The sequence below is a fragment of the Nicotiana tabacum genome, chromosome 21 (assembly GCF_000715075.1).
Source record: "Nicotiana tabacum cultivar K326 chromosome 21, ASM71507v2, whole genome shotgun sequence".
NCBI lineage: Eukaryota > Viridiplantae > Streptophyta > Magnoliopsida > Solanales > Solanaceae > Nicotiana > Nicotiana tabacum.
In genome coordinates this window covers 15,698,828-15,720,797 of record NC_134100.1, presented here as the reverse complement: position 1 = coordinate 15,720,797, position 21,970 = coordinate 15,698,828, and the positions used below count along the sequence as shown (strand labels likewise).

The following is a 21,970-nucleotide window of genomic DNA, read 5'->3' as shown; positions in this document are numbered from 1 at the left end:
AGAAGGAAAAAGATTATGCTACGGCGGGATATTTAAAAAAAATATAGAAGGGGAGGAAACGGAATATAAAAGGACGCGAGTCACGTGACCCCGGCATTCCCTAAAACAAAATAGGGCATCCATATCCCCTAGTAGGCTAATACCAAGCGGGAAGTACAAAAGGTGTTGCGCAATAACAACAGCACAATCTCATAGAGAAATGGGACGAGAAGGAGATTGGGCGTGTAGTGGTTGCGGCAATAGGAATTATGCATTCAGATGTTTCTGCAACAGATGTAAACAGCCTCGTCTCCTTGTTGACAACAACACTCCTTCTGATTCCAAGTGGCTTCCGCGTATCGGCGATTGGATCTGCACTGGTAATTTCCATTTCGAATTATTATTGTTTTTGTGTTATGTTTTGGTCTGTTCTTTCGTTCATACTTTTAATGGAAAAAATTGAATTTTTCCTATGTGTTTAACTGTGCTAAGTCGCCAATTATATTGAACTTATTGGTAGCTAGTTTGCCTTAGCTGTTTGAAAGTAGTTTGTAAGCATCAAAGTGCTAAAACAAGACATTTTAAGTGGTGAAACTGATTTAATATGTTCAGTGTGCCATAATCAGGGGCGAAGCTAGAAGCCCGGCTATTGGTTCGGTCGAACCAAGTAGCTTTTGCCAATAGTTTTTGCTCAATCAGTGTATTTGTGTTAAGAAATTTATTATATATGTACGAATATTAAATTATAGGACCCAATTACTAGCACTTTAAGTCGTCCTTCTAAAATTCCAAGACACATAAGTTGGCTCCGCCTCTGGCCATAATACGCCAGTACTTCTTTCGAAACTAATACCCAAGTAAATATGATTGAAGTTTTGTACATGTTACTTACAAAGTGTCAACTATCTTATACAACGATCAAAAATTATTGTCACCTATCTTATACATACATCTCTTTATAAGTATTTTGACCGCATGTATGGAATTCTGCATATCCTCTGGCATCGACTTCTTTGAAATTAGTTCTGGATTATTCAGTGGAGATCAATGATCTTTTCTGGAAAACAAAGTATTTATACAATGTTTTTTAATCTGACACTTTAAAAGAAATTTATCTTCAAATTGGTTGCTGGTATAAAAAATTGATTTACGCTATCTTTTCATTTGAAAACAGCTTTGTTGAAACTGGTTTCTAGTTTAAGAATAAACAACTGTATCTCTATTTGCCTCGCATGTAAAATTGCTTTTTCCTTTAAGTAGCATTTTTTGGTGGATAAGCCCTCTAAGTAGCATTCTTGAACTGATTAAAATATGATTCTCTTTATACTGCTGCCAAACTGACAGTTTATTCTTTGCATCAAGTTGGATTTTCCCCTTGTAGCTCTAGCTGCTTGCCAATTTGTCTGGTGCAACTTATTGCATTATTGGTTCGCTGGCTTTCGTGCTCTCTGCACTTCTTGTCCTTTTTTTGTTTAATAGCTTCCTTAGTTTCTTGACAGGAATTAATTACCGGATCCAGACAAGCCAAACATTTATATTGGCTATAAAGTGAACTATGATTAGAATTCCTCATATTCTATGGGAGATTGATTTTCTATGTTAAACTGTATTAGAAACCTGATTTTAGTAGGTTGAGTTTTTTATGATTTCTTCTGTCTGTCTTCATCTTGGATGGCGGGTTGGCGTGCGTATTCTCGGCTTGTTTCCTCTTCCTGGGTGCGTTGTGTATTGCGTGTGTGTGGAATGCTCCATTAGGTTGCACTAACAACAATTATGCTTCGAGAGAAAAGTGCAAAAAATGTGGACAACCAAAGGAGGTAGCAGCAATGCCAGCTATTGCAATCCCTGGAGCATCTCTCCCAACTCATCCAAATTATTTTGCCAGGGCACAAGGAATAGAGCAAAAGTTGAACATTGGGTTATTAGGAAATGGAGCTCTCCAGCAGCAACTTCCCTTGAGCTCTAACTGGTCTTTAGGGGAGGCTGGTAATTACGAAAGCCAACATGCTGATCGGTATAGACTGCTGCAAGCTTCTACTTGGACTTCCGTTGGTAACAGCACTCCTGGAGTTCCGTACCGAAGCCAAGCGCACCAACTGCTTCCAGTTCCAAATGGATGGCGTAACGGCGACTGGCTCTGCAGTTGTGGCTTTCACAACTACTCTTCTCGAGCTCAGGTACTACCATACAGAACGTTAAATACTTTCGGAACATTAAATACTTTCAATATATGAAAAGACATTTTTGAGTGGCGGTTTCATATGGATGTACATCTGCTCTTGCAGTGCAAAAAATGCAATGCTTCTGCGGCTCCAGCTTCATCATCTTCTCTTGTCAGCACCCCTATGACAGGTTTGCGTAGCATAAATTTTTTTTTGATCCTCCAGTAATCTATATATATATATATAAGAACAATAAGAAAGCGAGTTGGCACCTCAGTATTGTCAAAGGCTCATTTGAGGCGCGTTTCAACCCTGAAAGCTCAAAAAAGCTCAAGGTATGCGTTTCGCCTCACTTAGGTTGCGCTTAAGTGTAGGCAAGGCACTGACGTGTGCGCCTCATTGCCTATAAGTTCTATTTTTTGAATAAAGTGGTACAAAACAATAAATGTGATTGGCAAAAAGCTATATTAATCGTTGAGGAAATCATTATGAATGAAATTGTCACTGCTTTCTTGCATTACATATATATTTTTATTTTTTTCTTCGTTGCGCCTTTTTTAACTTCCTTGCGCCTTTTTTAACTAAAGCCCACACTTAAATTGCACTTTTCGCTTAAAGCCCCGATAGACTTGGACCGCTTTTTAACGCTTTTCGCCTTTGACAACACTGTGGCACCTCTCTTAAGCCAAGAAACATGTTTATCTTTTTTCTCCTTTTTTGGGATTTTTCATTGTTCTTTCAATTTATTTTATATTAAAAGTTTATTTTCATAACTCACACTTCTTTATCTTCGTATCCTATTCATTTTATAATCTCATAACCCTAAATATTTAATGTGTAAGTTTATGATAATTTATCTCCTTTTTTTTCATTTCCCCCTTTATTTCTCTCATTTAGTCTATTTAACACATTGGAGTAATAAAGAGCCCATGTAGCTTTACCATTTCCATTAATTGAGTATAGATCTCAAGGCTTATACCTTATTTTAAATTTTAAAAAAAAGCACCACGATGCTTCGGTCACTGTCCTTGCAGAACTCTTTTTTAGTATTTCGACTTTTTAGCTGGCTAATTTTCCCCGGTTGCTTTGAGATCCTACCAAATCCTTGGAACCTATATGTTCAAAACATGTATTGAGCAAGGGCTCCAATTTAATTTACTTCTTACTTTTGAAGGAAAAGTCTGATGTGGACATTTTGACATGTTGAGGTTTCTAGGCTGAACTTTTTTAAAAGAGAAAAATTATTGTGTTGTATCATAATGGGATGAAAGATATTCGTTGTGAAAAGTATCTTATCTTCTGTTGAAATCCATTCTGAATTGATCATTACTTGATCGTCATCCAATCCTCTAATTGTTTCACATATTTAATGATGCCTTATCTTTTTCAATTGTTACTTTTAATCATCAGAAGAAATGTGTATATGTTTTGATGTCAAAGGTTCTCTCTCGTACCCTAGAATTTAGGCAATTAGAACGTCTGGTCTTTAGGTACTACCCTATACCACTAAAAGGGCTTGTTTGGTTTGGTGGTTGGATGGATTAATCAGGGTATAAAATCCAGCATAGATTTATACATTGTTTGGTTGGTCTCTTTAGAAAAACTAATACAACAACAACATACCCAATATAGAGCCCGTTTGGATTGGCTTAAAAAAAGTGGCTTTTAAGTTAAGTGCTTAAAAGCACATTATAAGTGTTGGAGCTTGTTTTGTAAATAAGCAGTTACGTGTTTGGATAAAAGTGCTGAAACTGAAAAAAACTGATAAAGTGTTTGGTAAAGAAGTGTTGGTAGACACTTTTTCTTGTTAAAATGACTGAAATATCCTTAAAGTTGTTAACATTATAAAGAAGATAACATTATAAAGAAGATGATTACTATAATATTATATTTTCGTTCATAGCTTCTAATTCATCAGCCCCTTTCCAAGAATCCATTAGAAATTTCAAGTTGAAATCTTCAAAATTAATCCTTTTGTTTACTCTAAACAGAAAGCAATTGGCCAGAGAATGGAGATAGTTAATTATTCTCATCATTTGTCATAAACCCTCTACGCGTTTTCTTTGTTAATCAAATCCATTCTTGAGTTGTTGCTGCTGCTGCTATTCTTGAGTTGAAAAATGAAAACCCCAAAAAAAGATAAAAGAAAAAGTTGGCAAATTAGTCACAAAAGTCGTAGTTACGACTATGAAATTTACAGAAAGGAGCAGTATATATATATTTGGTCTACTATTAGTAAACCAAATGTATAAGTGTTTTATTGAAAAATATGAGGGGTGCATAAACAAAGAAATGAAAGGAAAAGAAAAAGAGGGGAAAATAATGAATGAAGTGTAAAGAAAGAAATGAAAGGAAAAAAGAGAAAAGTTATGGAAGAAGACGAAGAAGAAAGCAGAGTACGTTGTAACAAGAATGGAGAAGAAGGCTACTGCGACAAGATGGAGAAAGGAAAAAGATAGTATGTTGTAAGGTTTTCTACTGAGGGGTAATTTCGGGATTAAGAAAAATTATAAGGGATAAAAATGTAATATACTTGGTCAAAGCACTATGGCTTTTAAGCCAATTTCGAAAAAAGTTAGGTTTTCCAACTTAGAGCCTATTTGGATGGGTCCTTTTAACTTGTGGAAGTGTTTGGCAACCAAAAAAAGGGCTTAAAAAAAGTTAAAATCTGCTTAAAAAAGCCAAAACCAATAAGTTGGAAAATTTAACTTTTTCGAAATTGGCTTAAAAGCCATATTGCTTTGACAAAAAATATTACATTCTTATCTCTTATAATTTTTCTTAATCCCGAAATTACCCCTCAATAAAACATACTATCGCCTTCTCGTCCCCGACCAGCAACCCCTATGTTCCATTCACCTCCACAATTCCAAGCGATGGGTGAAACTCCAGTCCCAAAGTCAGTTTTAAAGAAGCAGAAGAGGAGTGAGGAATGGGCTCTTGCAAAGAAGCAAGAACTTGAATGCTGAGAACCGAAAAATAATCTACAACAGGGCAAAACAGTAGTCAAAGGCTAAGTTGCACGGACTTGCCTATTTTGGTGTCGTACCCGTCTCGATACGGGAGCGGGACGGGACCGGGAACGGGATACATCCCGGATTCAGTCAACCGACGTCGGACACTTTGACCGGAGTCCATCGACAGAACTTGGTGGAATGGCGTTGAATGACTTTCGTTTTCACTTATGAAGGAAGAACGAAGGGGTAAAGGCAGCGTGAATGGCGGTTTGTAAGAGCTTGAAAGAAATTGGGTAATTTTGAGCATCTGTACAAGCTTGAAAGAAGTCGGGGAAGCTTGAAAGAAGTTGGGGTCCTTGGGGAAGATGATCTGCTGTGCCTTTAGGTGTAAAGAAAATGTAATAAAATAATACAGTATAATAATAAATACACTAGTGTTTTGCACATTCCAAGGCTAGTGATGTCTGCCACCAAACTTTGTTTAATAATATTTGTTAAATCTCTTTTAAAAATATGTGGATATTGCAAGACTTGTTGAGGAGAACAGCTGTCATAAACTACTGTCATGTTCTTGATTCTAATGCCTAAAGAACTCTTAAATGTAAAAAATACTATATAATAATACTTTTGCACATTCCAAGGTCACTCATATTTGCCACCAAACCTTGTTTAGTATTCAAATATTATTATTGATTTAACAGTAGCAGTTTAATAGTAGTCGTTCCGTTCTTTTAAAGTAATTTCTATATTGCAATTGAAAAATAACGGTACTTTATCATGATGACCAAAATAGTTGTTAACATCAATGAGTAATTTTTTAGAACAATTTTTTTTTACTTTACATAGTATTTGCAACAAGTATATTAATTTTATAGTAATTATGTGGTAAATAAAAATTTAAAACTACTAAACATATATCTATTTTTTTATTTTGAATTTTTTTAGCCGAATCCTCGCACCCGTATCCATATTTGGATTCGCACCCCCGAATCTTAAAATTTATATTTTGCTGAATTCGATACTCGGATCCGTCCCCGTATCGGATACCTGCACTCGAGTCCGAGCAACTTAGGTCAAAGGAGTATGAGGAGCAGGAGAAGGAGTTAATTTGTTTTTAAACGTGAGGCTAGGTTGAAGGGCGGTTTCTATGTGGATTTTGGGATAGCTTCCTCCGCTGGCGCCGGCCACCTCTATTGCTATTTGATCCTTGCCAACTTTAAGGATATTTCAGTCATTTTAACAAGAAAAGTGCTTATCAGCACTTGTTTACCAAACACTTTATCAGCTTTTTTTCAGTTTCAGCACTTTTATCCAAACACGTAATTGCTTATTTATAAAACAAGTTCCAGCACTTATAAAGTGTTTTTAAGCACTTAACTTAAAAGTCACTTTTTTTAAACCAATCCAAATGGGCTCTTATTGGTTTTGGCTTCTTTTAAGCAGATTTTAACTTTTTTTAAGCCTTTTTTTTGGTTGTCAAACACTTTCACAAGTTAAAAAGTACTTAAAAGCTGGTTTGACCAGCTTTTAAGCCCATCCAAACAGGCTCATAATCCCACATATTGGGCTCTGGGGACATTAGCCCTAACTTGTGAAGGTATAGATGTTGTTTCCAATAGACCCTCGGCTGAGGAAAGCATAAGCACCACATAAATAAAAAAGAAAACAAGATGGGACAACACCGAGAAGCCATGTAAAAACAGTATAAATAACAACAAGATAGTAAAATAATTGAAATGCAAGAAGCAACAGGTAGTCATAGAAACCTAATACTTACAGAATGCGAAAGTACATACTGATACTACTGGTATGAATAATTTGACTACCTAACCTACTAACATAATCCTCGACCTCTACACCTTCCTATCAAGGGTCATGTCCTCGGTCAGTTGTAGCTATGTCATGTCTTACCTAATCACCTCTCCCCAATTCTTCTTCGGCCTACTTCTACCTCTTCTAAGGCCCTCCACTGTCAACCCCCCACACCTCCTAACTGGGGTGTGTGTGCTTCTCCTACTCACATGTTCAAACCATCTAACCCTTGATTCCCGCATCTTGTCCTCAATAGGGGTCACACCCACCTTGTCCTGAATAACTTCACTCCTAATTCTATCTAACTTAGTGTGCCGCACATCCATTTCAACATCCCCATCTCTGCTACCTTCATCTTTTGGACATGCTCAGCCGCATATAACATAGTCGGTCTGACCACCGCTTTGTAGTACCTTTAAGTTTTGGTAGCACCTTCTTGTCACACAAAACACCAGAAGCAAGTCTCGATTTCATCCATCCTGTCCCAATACGATGTGTGACATCTTCGTTAATCTCGTCATACCCCTTTATAATAGACCCAAGGTACTTAAAACTCCAGTCTTAGGGATGACTTGTGAATCCAGCCTCACCTTCCCCCTGAGTCGCACCACTAAACTTATACTCCAAGTATTCTGTCTTGGTCCTGCTCAACTTGAAACCTTTAGACTCCAGGGTTTGTCTCCACACCTCTAACTTTGCGTTAACCGCCTCGCATCTCGTCAATCAAAACAATGTCGTCTGCAAATAACATGCACCACGGCACCTCCTCTTGGATGTGGCGTGTCAGTACGTCTATCGCCGGGGCAAACAAAAAAAGACTAAGTGTCGACCCTTGGTGCAATCCCATTACGACCCGAAAATGGTCTGAGACCCCTCCCACTGTCTTCACCCTGGTCTTCGCTCCATCATACATGTCTTTAATAGCCCTAATGTAGGCCACAGGTACACCTCTAACCTCCAACCACCTCCACATAACCTTCCTCGGAACTTTATCGTAAAACATCATATGCAAGTCCCTCTTTCTCTCCCTATATTGTTCCATCTTAAGAAAACTAATCTTGGTCTAAAATCCACCATAGCTTATACAATGTTTGAGTAGGTTTTCCTTTTTCTTCTACATAATAAACGTATTATATGAAAATTATGAGGAAATCTGTGTATTATTTTATGCATGGTAGAATATGGAGTAAGAATACGTGTATTAATACATGGATTAAACTATCTAATGTCAATATTACTCTCATACAATTTTTAGCATGGCCTTGATCACACTTAAAAGAATCTTGAAAACTTCTTCGTTCAACGTTAACTGTTGACAAGTAAACTAAAAGTGAGCAAAGTGAATTTCTATAATCCTTCAACGCAAATTGGTTGTCTTTAACCATTATAACTTCATCAGCGATCTGAATTTCTCTCATTTGCTGATTACTTTTTCGTGAAGATTCTCTGTTTCTTACTGTTCCTTCAAATTATATAATGTGTACCAAGTCTTATACCAACCAAACATTCAAATGGAATTATTCACGGCATAAAAATCCCTGCATAACTGATCTCCGAACCAAATGACCCCTAAATGTTTAGGTAACTTTGGAATGATTGCATAATGTAGTCACTTGCTTGGACTTACCCAGTTATCATGCTATCCTCCAGTCCGGGTTCATCAAATATTTCCAGCTGGTAAGGTCGAACTAGATCCCAAAGATGGCAAGAATCATTGTTTAGGATATATGGAATCATCTAAAATGGTATGCAATGGCAAGAAGGATCATGAAACCTACAGATCTTACTACCTTCGCAGCCTTCCCAATTTACCAGTTTTACTTTACAAATCCCAGCAATATTTCAACCTTTAGATAACAAATACTACACCTCATCAATAAGCCATTTAGTCATTGCCTTTAGTTTTCTTTATCTATTTGTCTGAAAATTTCTACATTTTTACTCATTAAGAAAAGAAAGGAAAATTTCTACAAAACTTATCTCAGAGTTTTTTGTTCTGAGTTGCTGTATATTTTAAGCTACTCTTTCATAGTTGGGGTTTAATACAGATTCATAGTGGACTGAAGGAGTTATTCAAGTTAAAATAAATGGTCATTGTTTTTTTTAAACTAGGATCATGCTATCCGCAATCTGATAGTAATAACCCCTGAGATCCTAATTTGGGTCATGATTCTCAAAACATTGGTTGTTAGAGCCTCTAATATTTTTGAATGTACTCATAACTTATTTCATTCTTCCATTCCGTTTTGCTACCTCTTTTGGGGAAGAAAATTTTGTTTCGCTCTTTTTACCTGCTCATGTTTGCTTTTAGTCCAGTAATCTGAATGTGTAACTGAACTAGTGTGTTCTCCTCTGTCTTCCCTCTCACAATGAAGCTCTTGGGACAAAGCGATTAGCATCGGAAGAACTTGTTCATGACTGGGATAACAAGAGGCTGAATGCAGGGCATGTATGGATCCATCTTCTTGTATTGATGTCTCGAAAGTTTTTGTTGTGAATTTCCGGTTTACACTCACACACCATCTTATTTGAACCTTCAGACGTTTGGGTATCAGCAAGCCTATCCAGAAGCAGCAGAGAGAATGGTGGGTTCAGTTGGAAATCAACTAAATGGTATATCAACAACCTTCCCTAGTGGAAACTCAATGGTGCTTCCTTTGCAAGTCAACCTGCAGGTTCCTCATGTACCAGCAGCGCCCACACTTCTTGGCAAAGGGTAATGTATATTTTATTATAAACTCTTGCTTCCGGGTTATTGGACTGACTAGTGGAGGCAACAGGGATGCTGCCCATTTATCCTGTAAAATGACTATCACCTAGGATTATTTACTTTGGAAATAGTAGTGTAACATTCATAAGATAATATCCCTCTCTTTCAATGTTCAGGAAGTGACATCAGGACTTCGAGGATTAAGGAACTATAACATTGAAAACCTTTGTTGTACATTTTCGCCGGTGCATTAGTCACTAAGCACCTTTTGTATGGCTGACCTTAATATCACTACTGTATAGACAGTCGTGGCAATTACCCATTAAAAATAAAGGTGACTGGAAAAGATGAGGATATACAGTCGTGGCAGTTACCCGTTTAAAAAAAAACATCAAACTTTTGTTGACGCAATGTCATCAAACATGTATCTGAATCTGTATTGCCACACTTGAACTGCCACCAAAATCAACTACAAACTGATAACACAATATGAAGAGCTCTGGGACGAAATAAGCTGTGGTCTACATATAAGCTATGTTGCCGTGCGGATCTAGAGGTCATCCTTCATAATCTGAATTTTAAGATTTGGGAATACGGATTCAGGTATGTATACGGGTGCGGAGATTCGGCTAAAAATGATTCAAAATTCTAAAATTAGATCTATAAAAATATCCTAAATTATGAGAAAATTCTGTGAAAAATTTATAGGTTGTGGAGTGCAGCCAATAATTCAATCTTTCATTTTGGGAATTTCTCAAGTTGTAGGCACTAGACACTAGCAAGCAGCGGCTAAAATTCAATTTTTCGTTTTTCCTCAAATTTGTCCATGGATTGTGGTCAAAGTACCCGATCTCGATTGACCACACCCGATACGAATCCCACATCCTTACCAGTAGTAGTATTGTGTTGACACGGATGCGGCGGCTAAAATAAAGAGTCCCCACAACATAGCATCTAAGTGCAATGCTAGCAATCATTCTTCACAACATTTTTAAGTAGTGCTGTTGCATGTGTTTATCAGGGCAAAGCAATGGCGTGATGGGGACTGGATGTGCACAAATTGCAATAATCATAATTATGCATCTCGATCGAACTGTAATAGGTATGCTCCTGGTACTTTATTCAGATTCTTTTTGTAAAGCTGAAATCTCCGAGGACCACTGGCACACGGTTTGAAACTCGATGGATAATGGGCCCACCCCTCTACCCGTTTTCTCTTAAATAGCCGGCTTTTGTCTGCCGCAAGGTCGAATCTGTGATATGTGCCTATGCAGACATCATGTGTTGCGCTCTTATCATTGAGCCCTTGGGGCTACTTTATTCAGAATTTTGTGAACCACTAGTGAGCAAATGTTGGTAAACCCTCGGCAGAGCACCTTAAAATTAACTTTGAAGATGTTCACTCCAAAAGGTCTCTTCCACTTTCCTGCCAAATTTCTCTCTATTCCGGCACATAAAGGAAAGGATCCTAGTTGTAGTGTCTTTTTAATTAAGGGACCTAAGCATTTAAAGAAAAACAGCATTTGGCATTTCATATTGCCTTGTAGTCTCATTGTGATGATGGTCTTTTCAATCACATTTTCTTTTTTCTGAATAAATATAAGGTTTTTTAATCACATAAAAGTTAATGCTTGAAAAGGGTCACCGCTGTCGGAGTAGAGGGAGGGAAGCAGTTGAGGGTTGTTGACTTAACTATATCAGTTGAGCTATATAGGCAGAGAGGCAAATGGAGCTTAGAAAACTTGACCGGAAATATTGATTTTGTTCCCACTCTTGATCTCCAACCATCTGATTTTCAATATATTATATTTACGTCTTGACATCTATGTACTTTTGCCTGTGCAGGTGCAAGACTGAGAGAGACGTACCAGCTCAACCTGTTAGTGTTGCATAGCACTTCAGTTATAACCGGCTTGAACTTGTTGTAGCTTCACAAGATGCGTTTGTATCCTCCTCTAACTTATTATCATGTTGTGTGTAGTTTTGGTAGGCAATCAAATGAGGTAGATTAATCAATATGGTGTAAATTGATCGTTTCTCCGGTTTTGCTTCAGGAGAACGGAGTACATGAGAGAATACTATCTGTATGTTATCTATTTTCTCATTAACCGTTTCTTCCAAATACACTTATAAGATTTATATTGCAATCTATATTAACTTGAGACTTGTTTGGGGCAGCCTGGTTTCACAGCTTATTCTGGGCTGCTAGCATCATCTGATATATAACATTGAAGTTTCTGTTTTCCTGGTGAAAGCGAATGGCATTGTTTTGTGAAAGATTTTGAGCCCATGTGGCCATAAAAATTTTTCCCCTTTTTTTCTTTATTTTTTTTTTTGTTTTTCAAAATTAGTGTTTGGCCATAGAATTTTTAATTTTCACTTGAAGTTAAATTTTGGAATTTTTCGAAAATTTGAAAAACTTCGAAAAGTTATTTTTCAAAATTTTCACTTAGATCACTCAAAAAAATTCAAGAACAACCCAAAATTATATTCATGTCCAAATACAACTCTAACTTTTAAATACCGTTTTCACTTGATTTTTTTTTTCACTTTTTTCTGGAATTTTACAATTCTTATGTCCAAACACCCTCTTAGTAGTATGATCTGCTTAGCCTTCTTAGGTTTCAAGTAAATAGAGTATAAAAAGAATCTTATTAGAAACTCGGTTGGCTACCGGAGGGTTGGATTTTCCACCTTGTATTTCCTTCCCTTATTTTTCCTTCCGCTATGTAATAAAAAAAAAAATTAAAAAAAAAAGAATAAAAAATTCTGATACATTTTGTTTCTTCTATCCTAAGTCCCAACTAGGGAGAGTCGATATCCATAAGTTTCCTTTTCCAAATATTTTACATAACGATAAGGCGGAGTGAGTTATAAAGGGTAAAATTTACCCCAATCAGTGCTCGCATCAAATATGCTAACTCACCATGGTTCAGTGATAAATTAATGCGAGAATGTGTATTAATTGATTATACTTTTACTTTGTATACAGTACAAATGTGTCATAAAATCTTTGGGTTGGGTTGGTGCAAACACTTGGTGGTTAGTTTTAACCGATAAGGGTGTGTGATAGTTGTCTCATTGGCGCCAATCTTTCTCATTAAACTAGTACATAGTTTGTATTCTATTATCATGTTTCGTCTGAGGATTTATTTTTTATTATCTAAATAGCTGACGGATGCCTCATGGTCTGGTCCAGACCTAGAAATTGACATCGCAGAAATGCTCGGATTCAGCTCCACGGATAGTGGAAATATCAAAATAAGCCATATAAAAGGGGACGTTTCAATAAGTTTGTGCCATTATCAGAAGGACAAAAGGGGGCAAAGTGCAGCAATAGCCATTTTAAGTGCGCTATTTAAAACATATTCACAATTTACAATGTATTTAAAAATTAGCCAATTCACCCAAACTTAAGGACTAAGTATCCTGAATTTGGAAATTCAATTCAGGACTTAGTGTCTTGAGCTTCTAATTTGAAATTCAGGACTAAGTGTCTTGAATTTCTGAACTACTAATTTAAAATTCAGAACATAAGATTGAAACTTCTGGACACAATATTCAAACTTTAGGACACGATGTCCTGAAGTTTGAATTTTGAGGTTAAAACTCTAGGACGTTGTGTCCTAAAGTTTGAGCGAAATTGGCTAATTTTTAAATATATTATAAACTATGGATATATTTTACACAGTATACTTAAAAGTGGCTACCTAGTGTCATTTCCACAATGGAGGGGGACAAAAAGGAATTTTTGCCATATAGAAACCAAGTGAAACTGTAAGAAATAAGCTATTCTGCATTAGTAATAGTAGATTTTTCAATAATGAACAACAATGCTGATAATCCCAATCAATATATATACACATCGTCCATGTGTACTATATTTTGCATATCTAAAATATTGAACTAATTACAGGCACTCTCTTTCTAGATTATAGAAATAAACCAATAAAGATTCTCTAACAAGAAGAAAACTTATTTAATTAACAGCCAAATGCAATGGTAAAATCTTTTTGAGACCTCTACCATTCTCCTTATTCAAAAGGGTCACAAAATTTCAAACTTAAAATAGGATTTCATGAATATTGGTTTACTTGATTTCCTTTCTTCTTGGAAAACAATCCACCAAAAAAAGGAATTAAAGTTTTCTTCTTCATTTTTTTCTTAAGTTGTGAAGGGCTAGTCTTAGTCTCCACATTAATGATCTTAGTAAGTAAAGGGGTACTAGCAAATTTAACAGACCTTTTTTTCTGAAATTCAATCTCATTATCATACTCTTGAAATTGTGTTCTTAATTCAACTTTGGATGATGATGAATTCTCAATGAATTTGAGCTCTTCAATCTCAGGATCCGCGCCTAAAGGTACTTTCTGCTTCAGTTCTCTTGTCTTTAACTGTTGTATTTCTCTTTTTGTCAGTTCTAACTCTTCTTTTAGAGATTGAAGACAATGTGCCATAAAAGTTCCTTCTTCTTTTGATTTTTGGAGGTTTTGCTTTGTCTTTTCAAGCTCAATTGTCACTGGTGAATCTGTTTTAGGCTGGTTCTGTCCAGCACTTGGCTTGGTCTGTACCTAATAGAGATGAAATAATTAATTAAGCGCACAGCTAAAACAGCTCAATTGTAATAGATATTCTAAAAATTATATGGCCTGAAGTATTCATATGCTAGATTAATAGAGTTGAGGGTCTAAACAATTGTTCCCTCCTATTTAACTAGCCTTTCTTTCAATTTCATTAGCAAATGTTACCTACGGTTGTGGTAGGATGCATAGGATCCCTCCACCCATAACCAGAGAGGTCTCGCGTTCGAGCCCTAGGTATGGAAAAAAAATTATTAGGGAACACTTCCCCTTAAATGGGCCTTACACGGCGCAAATTCAACATAGTCGGGCTCCAATGCAGGTAACGGATACCGGGTGAGAAACCCCGGAAAAAAAAAAAGCGAATGTTAAGTTGTTTTCTTCTATGTAGATCAATGTTGCCTTTTGTAGTATTCTTTGTACAAGAACTATGCCTAAATCCTTACCAAGTTGGGGTTGGCTATATATATGAATCTTCATATGTCACTCGTTTAAGTTCCATCCATACAATATTAACTCTAAAATCATTTAGCACTTAGTCTAATAGGTAAGTTTTTTCATGCCGCGACTCTTCCTTGGTTCGTTCGAAAATCAGGATAGTCTTTTCATGATGGAAATTATGCGGAACGGAAATGTGCCTAGATACCTAGGAACAACGATAAAACTGCCTTCTGTTTATGACCTTGAATAAGTGAATTTAGGAGACAAAGACGTAGTCATACTTTATGATTGTTTATACATGTTACGGGAATTACTTAGTACATAAACATAATTTGAACCAAAGCTACTAGGTTTTATCGTACCCGTAACTTCTATTGTATCTCTGCCCCTGATAATACGTGCAAGTCATGCATGAAAGCGTTTGCTCAAAGCTCCATAACCAGAGAAAAAAAGAGAGGAAAGACAGGAAACTAAAAGGAGAAGAAAAGAACCTCTTTAAGCTGTTTGGCATAAATTTCTTCAGCCAAAAACTTTTCTCCGAATAACATGACTGCCTCCTTCACAGATCGAAAAGGCTGCCTCGTGTCGATCTCTACACGTCCCCGCACCATTAATTCTCCTTCTTTTTCCATCTTTCTTGTCGAAAATCAATACTTTTAGCAGTTTGGCTCTTATATATCTGTAGTTGAGATGTGTCGTTTCTTCGTGGTCATTACAATGTGCAAAATGTAGAAAGAAGACTTAGCTTCTTTTCTCTATTATAGAGTAAATATGATCAGTATCTAGCTAGAGGATGTTTCAATAATATCAAGTTGATGAGGAAATCTGGTCTTGTCGTTTAATGGTTTGATGTTTGGATTCAATTTATATATGAAAGGAAGCACTAAGAAGGGACCATGTTTGTTATGATTAAGTAATTGGTAGTATAATTATTTCGGGGAGTACCTAAAAAGAACGTTAAAAAAATCATTTGAGAAGATAAGAGGGGTTGGGGCAATTCATGACTTGGCGTTCACTTCACTAGAATTTATCATCACTTTGTTAATTGATGCTGATATTTTCTGCTTGGTAGTTGCTCCATCCCATTCCAAATGCCTACTAATTAAACATTTAATATATTACTTAATATATATATATATATATATATATATATATATATATATATATATATATATATTGTAGCGACTCCTTGGTTGCCGAGTGAAAAGTTTGCCAACTCATCTAGTAAGTGGCGTATACCAGGGGCGAACCTAGAGTATACAATACGGGTTCTCGGAAATCCAGTAACTTTTGCATAGACCCTGTATTTATATTAAAAAATGCACTTAAATATTTGTAAATATTTAACTGTGAACCCAGTTATTATTGCATATTAATCTAAAATTACGGCGGGAACCCATAAGCCTCAACTCCTGGATCGGCCTCTGGCGTATACAGAATTTTAAGTTATTGCCACAAAATAATTTTTATATACTGGTTTGTGTTTGATGTTCGGAAGATTATAAGAATTCACTTCGTCTTCCAAATTAATATTTAAAATTTTTAAGTAGCATCGAATTATTGTATCTAAATATTTTTATATAAAAATGCTAATTACATGTAAATATAGTGAAATCAGAACAGTTATTCAGAACAGTTTAAATTGAATTCTGTATTCTGATGCCTTGAAAACCTCATTTAGCATCACCTCGATTTGCGTGCGCAGTCCGGGCGCGTAGTCGGAAAGTCTAAATGTGAAAATCTATGAAAAATGATAAGTTTTGACTGTAAAATGAATTAATTTGACTTTGGTCAACGTTTTGTGTAAACGGATCCAGACCCGTGATTTGACGGTCCCGGAGAGTTCGTAGGAAATTATGGGACTTGGACGTATGCCTGGAATCGAATTCCGAAGTCCCAAGCCCGAGAAATGAATTTTTAAAGAAAATTATTTCCTGAAATTGTTTAAAGGATTTTGAAATGAATTTTGATTAGAACATGGTGGTATCGGGCCTGTATTTTGGTTCCGGCACTCGGTACAGGTCTTATATGTGGTTTAAGATAACTCTGTGAATTTTGGTAAGAAACGGAATCCGTTTGACGTGATTCGGACCGTAAATGCAAAGTTTGATGCTTTAAAAAGTTTTGAAATATTTCATTGATTGTGAGGCTTAATTCGTTGTTATTGAGGTTATTTTGGCGATTTGATCGCATGGATAAGTTCGTATGATGTTATTGAGTTAGTACGTATGTTTGGTTTTGAGCCCCGAGGGCTCGGGTGTGTTTCGGATGGGTTTTGGAAGGTTTTTGGAACTCAAAAGTTGCATGTTTTTCTAGTTCCTGTTGTGCTGATACTTTCTTCTTCGCGTTCGCAGGAGGACCCACGCGAACGCGATGTGTTATTTGTGCTGAAGGAAAATTCCTTCTACGCGAACGCTTAACCTAGGTCGTGAACGCGAAGCATTGGGGGGTCTTCCCTTCGCGAACGCGAGCCTGGTATCGCAAACGCGAAAGCTTATAGCTTGGGCAGGGGAGGGGTACTGTACCCTACGCGAATGCGACCACCTGGACGCAAACGCGAAGGCTCGAGAAGTTTCTTCTCCGCGAACGCGAACCCACTTATGCGAACGCGAAGGTCTCTCAGGCCTGACTCATCGCGAACGCGATGAACCTGTCGCGAACGCGAAGACCATTTTCGCCCAGTTATTTTAAGTTTCAAAAACAGAACATATTACGAGATTTCCACAATTTTTCATAAACTTCATCTTCTCCACACCTCTTGGGCGATTTTTGAAGCACTTATTCACCATAACCTCTTGGGTAAGTAATCTTTGACTTGTTTTCTTCCATTTTTATCAACACCCACTAGATTTCTTGGCCTAATGTGATTAAGGGTAGAAAATTAGGGATTTGGGTAGAGTTGGGGCTTTTTGATTATTTGGAAATTTGACCTTGTTTTGGGATCGGATTTGAAAATAAATTATATATTCGGGCTCGTGGGTGAATGGGTGATCGAGTTTTGGTCCGAACCTCGTGTTTTGACCAAGCGGGCATGGGGTCAATTTTTAACTTTTTAGGAAGAATGATTAGAAAGCTATAATTAAGCATTGAAATTGGATTGTTTAGCGTTTATTGATGTTATGAAGTCGATTATGTATAGATACAATTGATTTGGAGCCGAATTCAAAAGGAAAGGCTGTGTTTGAGGCTTGAGTTGGTCGTGGAAGTTCGAGGTAAGTGTTCAGTCTAACCTTAGCTTGAGGGATTAGGAGTTGTGTCCTATTTGCTATTTGCTTCTTGTCGAGTACGACGTATAGGCATGGTGACGTGTATCTATACATTGGTATCGAGCATGACCGTGAGTCTTAAATTGGAGTTTGTTGTGTTCTTAAATGATATTATGGATGATTTAATTGATAACTCTCGATATTGAGCAAGGATTTAGTTTGATTTCGTGGGAATTTACTTATGATTGAGTATTGGTGTTAGCTGAGATGATTAGAAGTTGGGTTGAGATTGGTTATAGTTGTTTCTCCCTTGCCGGGACGTATTTATTTTTACCGTTGAATCCCTTGCCGGGATAGTGTAGTTTGTTGTTGATCCCTTGCCGGGACTCTTGGTGTGGTTGTTGCTAAAACAATATTAAATATATGGATCGGGTTACACGCCGCAACAATATTAAATATATCGATCGGGTTGCACGCCGCAATAATACTAAATATATCGATCGGATTGCACGCCGCAATAATATTATATTGGATCGGGTTGCACGCCGCAATAATGTTATATTAGATCGGGTTGCACTCTGCAACAGTGTTACATGATAGGGATCGGGTTGCGCGTCGCAACAATGTTATTATTGTTTGTTTTAGATTTTGAGTTGTTCTCTCATATTTCTCTTTAGTTTTTGCTGGACTTGATATTTTCCCCGTAGTATGTACCCCCTCCCATTTAAATTGTTTATTTTTCGCTGTATATATATATATATATATATAACTGCACAGGTTTATCTGGAGTCTTGTCCTAGCCTCGTCACTACCTCGCCGGAGTTAGGCCAGGCACTTACCAGGACATGGGGTCGGTTGTGCTGATGCTACACTCTGCACTCTATGCAGATATCGGAGCAGCGTTGATAGTAGCACTTGGGGAGCCAGCCTTCAGTCCATCCAGAGATCCCGAGGTAGTCCTGCAGGCGTCCGCAAGCCCGGCGTTCTTTTATATCCATTTATATGTTCTGTTTTCACTTGTTTTTCGTGACAGACTGTATTTCCTTTTTCAGACATTTGTACGTAATACTCATAGACAGTCCGTGAATATTGTGACACCAGATTTCGGGTAGAGGAGTATATTGGCACTGTAGTACTGATTTTGATCACTTTTATCCGTTTAAGTCTTCCGCTTATTCTTTTATCGTTAATCTTTAAATTGTTGATTACCTATTGATTCAAGTTATTAAAAGGATTAAAATGAAAGAGTTAGAATTTCTATATTTCGTGGCTTGCCTAGTTCTACGAGTAGGTGACATCACGATCCCCGAGGGTGGAAAATCCGGATCATGACACCAAACTAGCTAGGTCGACTATATGAATCTTTACCATTATGTTGTTAATAAGTAAACTATTCAAATGTAAGTTTTTCAGAAAAGAACGAAATAAATGTTTTCCAAAGACTCGTGATTTTCAGAAAATAATGTAAGCACAAATAAAGAAAATAGTTTTCTAAACACTAAATAAATATCAAATTGAATCTTTTAACAATTTTACTACTGTTAACCCGTATATATTGATTTCAGCAGTATCTTGTAAAGTGAGTGACTGGAGTATGTTGCCTTTCCAAAGTAGTAAGCTTTTGGGCTTCAAAATTACCGAAACATTTACATTAAGAAGAATTAACATAAATAATCGTTCACCCAATTATTTAAATTAAAAATAATTGGTAAATATATAATAGATGTAATTCATATAGTATAATATATGTATAACTATTTATACTAATATATAATCTATGTATACAGACTAAACAAAAGTAGACCGTCAATCCGATAGGCTATTTGTGTAAAGATCTCAAGCATTAATTAACTGTAGAGCCATGTGGTAAATTTCTTTTTTGTAATGGGTGTTCCCTGTCCAATCCAACAGACAAGGTATTAGGAACTACAATTCAGACCAAAAAATTATGGCCCAATACCTTTTTCTGAGAAATTTTCAGAAATCACTATTGTTTAGTGACTATTAATTCTTATAGCTATTATATACACAATTACTTTCTATAGCTACTACTCAATTGCTACGGTAGTGTATTCGCTGTATTCGCGCTGCTATATTCATGAATACAGCAGCAAAAAGCGCCTAAAATCAGGGCAATCCAGCTGTACGCGCATGTATTCACGCCATGTATTCATAAATACAACACTAAAAAGCGCCTAAAACCAGGGCAGTCCAATTGTACGCGCATGTATTCGCGTCATGTATTCATGAATACAACAGTAAAAGGCATCTAAAATCATGGGCAGTCCAGACTGTACGCGCATGTATTCACATGTATTCGCACTACTGTATTCATGAATACAACAATAAAAAGCGCCTAAAACCAGGATAGTCCAACTGTATGCACATGTATTCACTCCATGTATTCATGAATACAATAACGGCAATCACCTTAAAAATAGGTATGTCCACCTGTCCAAGAGAGAGGAAAAACATAAATAGCGTATTTCATGCCTTATTTCATGCCTCAATGGTAGTATATACCATAAACATTTATTTTGCTATAAAATATAAAAGGTAGCTATAGAAAATAATATTTAAAATAATTTTGATTTATAATAAATTGTCTCGACCCATTTCCATTATAGGTCATGATGGCTCCCAACACCAATGTCAGTCAAGCCAACGCGGAAATAAAGATAAGTGTTCATTTTACTTTACCAAAATAAGTACTGCAATTTCTAAACTTGAAGTTAAAACAAGTGATAATCAGTAATGTACCCAAAATAATTGTGCAGTTCCCAAAAGAATAGTCTACTAATGTGTGTGTCAAGATCTGGTGTCACAAGTTGTGGGCAACTAGTAGAATATACAAAAGAATAAATATATGCTACTATCCAAAATAGAATAGACAGCCAAAAATAAAAGAGAGACTCCATCAAGCTACAAAACGGCACAGAAAGGGAGCAGCTCACCGTGGAGGTCTCGGACTATGATCAGGGATGCGCACCAGACTGATAGCCAGATGTACATGCCTCAGATCCTGTACAATTAAGTACAAAAGCGTATGAGTACATAAACAATATGTACCCAGTAAGTATCTCGTCTAATCTCGAAGAAGTAGAGACGAGAGGTCGACTTGATACTTATTAGGGTCAAATAATATAATAAAGTGTTATGCTAAGCATGGAAGTCACAAGTAATTAGCAGCTTGTAGCAAGAAGTAATAAGTCATGTCCTTAATAATATCACAGTTAACCATTTACATTTCAAAACATTTAACAAAACAAGTCATGAATAAGATTTCACATAGATATCATGCGCACATTATGCCGAGGTCGACGGCCCGATCCAACAGAAAAGAAACTGTGCATTGCTAGAGGGTCGAATGACGCGAACCATAGATGCATCTATTTCTACCGAGGCGATCGACCCGATCCACAAATATCAATTATCATCAGGAAAACACATGAAGGCGCATTTATATTCAAAAAAATTCAAAATTCAACAAGTACATACGTTCACTTATGTTCAATTCCAATTCTCTAACGTATCCTAAGTGATCACATTAGCAAGAAAATATATAAACATTCACAAATATGGCTTGATACGGGTCCTAAACTACCTGGACAATTAACATAATAGTAGCTACGCACGGACTCTCGTCACCTAGTGCGTACATAGCCCCTGCATTTAGTGGCAAATTATTTAATTATTACACCTATGGGGATAATTCCCTCTTATAAGGTTAGAAAGGAGATTTACCTCGCTCCGAAGTATACTTCCAATACCAAGAACGAGCTCAAACTCTCAATTTTGAGCCGAACGATCCAAAACTAGTTAAACGAGGTAGGAACTAGTCAATACAAGCTCACAAGATCGCATTCTAACTATTAAGGCAATTTCCCAACCTTAAACACAAGTTTCCTAAAATTCGACCCCGGGCCCACATGCCCGGATTCCGAAATTTCTTTAAGAAAGTTGTTCTTTATAACCTAAGGATCAATATTATATGATTTCTAATGCATTTCATAACAAATTTCGTGGTTAAATCTAACTTTTATCAAAACCCTAGGTTTTGCTCTAACCGCATGATTTTACCTTAATCTTTGTGTGTTAATCTACCCAAGACTCAAGTATTAAA

At 36.6% G+C, this 21,970-nt stretch overlaps 2 protein-coding genes across 4 annotated transcripts; one reads left to right on the top strand and one right to left on the bottom strand.

Annotated features, from left to right (window-relative positions):
• Window positions 1-95: 95 nt before the first annotated feature.
• Window positions 96-11,725, top strand: LOC107778889 (uncharacterized). Of its 2 annotated transcripts, none has more exons than XM_016599213.2 (7): window positions 96-359; window positions 1,735-2,156; window positions 2,265-2,331; window positions 9,286-9,359; window positions 9,451-9,626; window positions 10,642-10,722; window positions 11,466-11,725. In XM_016599213.2, the coding sequence occupies exons 1-7, from the start codon at window positions 200-202 to the stop codon at window positions 11,512-11,514; spliced, it is 1,029 nt and encodes a 342-aa protein (XP_016454699.1). In that variant the 5' UTR covers window positions 96-199; the 3' UTR covers window positions 11,515-11,725. The 2 variants fall into 2 exon arrangements, with proteins under 2 accessions (XP_016454699.1, XP_016454701.1); XM_016599215.2 differs by having other exon boundaries at window positions 107-359; window positions 1,770-2,156.
• Window positions 11,726-13,395: 1,670 nt separating this feature from the next.
• On the bottom strand, window positions 13,396-15,563 carry LOC107778891 (WEB family protein At2g17940-like). 2 transcript variants are annotated; one of them, XM_016599219.2, is made up of 2 exons: window positions 15,133-15,563; window positions 13,396-14,185 (listed from the first exon to the last, which is right to left on the bottom strand). In XM_016599219.2, the coding sequence occupies exons 1-2, from the start codon at window positions 15,271-15,273 to the stop codon at window positions 13,697-13,699; spliced, it is 630 nt and encodes a 209-aa protein (XP_016454705.1). In that variant the 5' UTR covers window positions 15,274-15,563; the 3' UTR covers window positions 13,396-13,696. The 2 variants fall into 2 exon arrangements, with proteins under 2 accessions (XP_016454705.1, XP_016454704.1); XM_016599218.2 differs by having other exon boundaries at window positions 13,400-14,191; window positions 15,133-15,554.
• Between the last annotated feature and the right edge of the window lie 6,407 nt (window positions 15,564-21,970).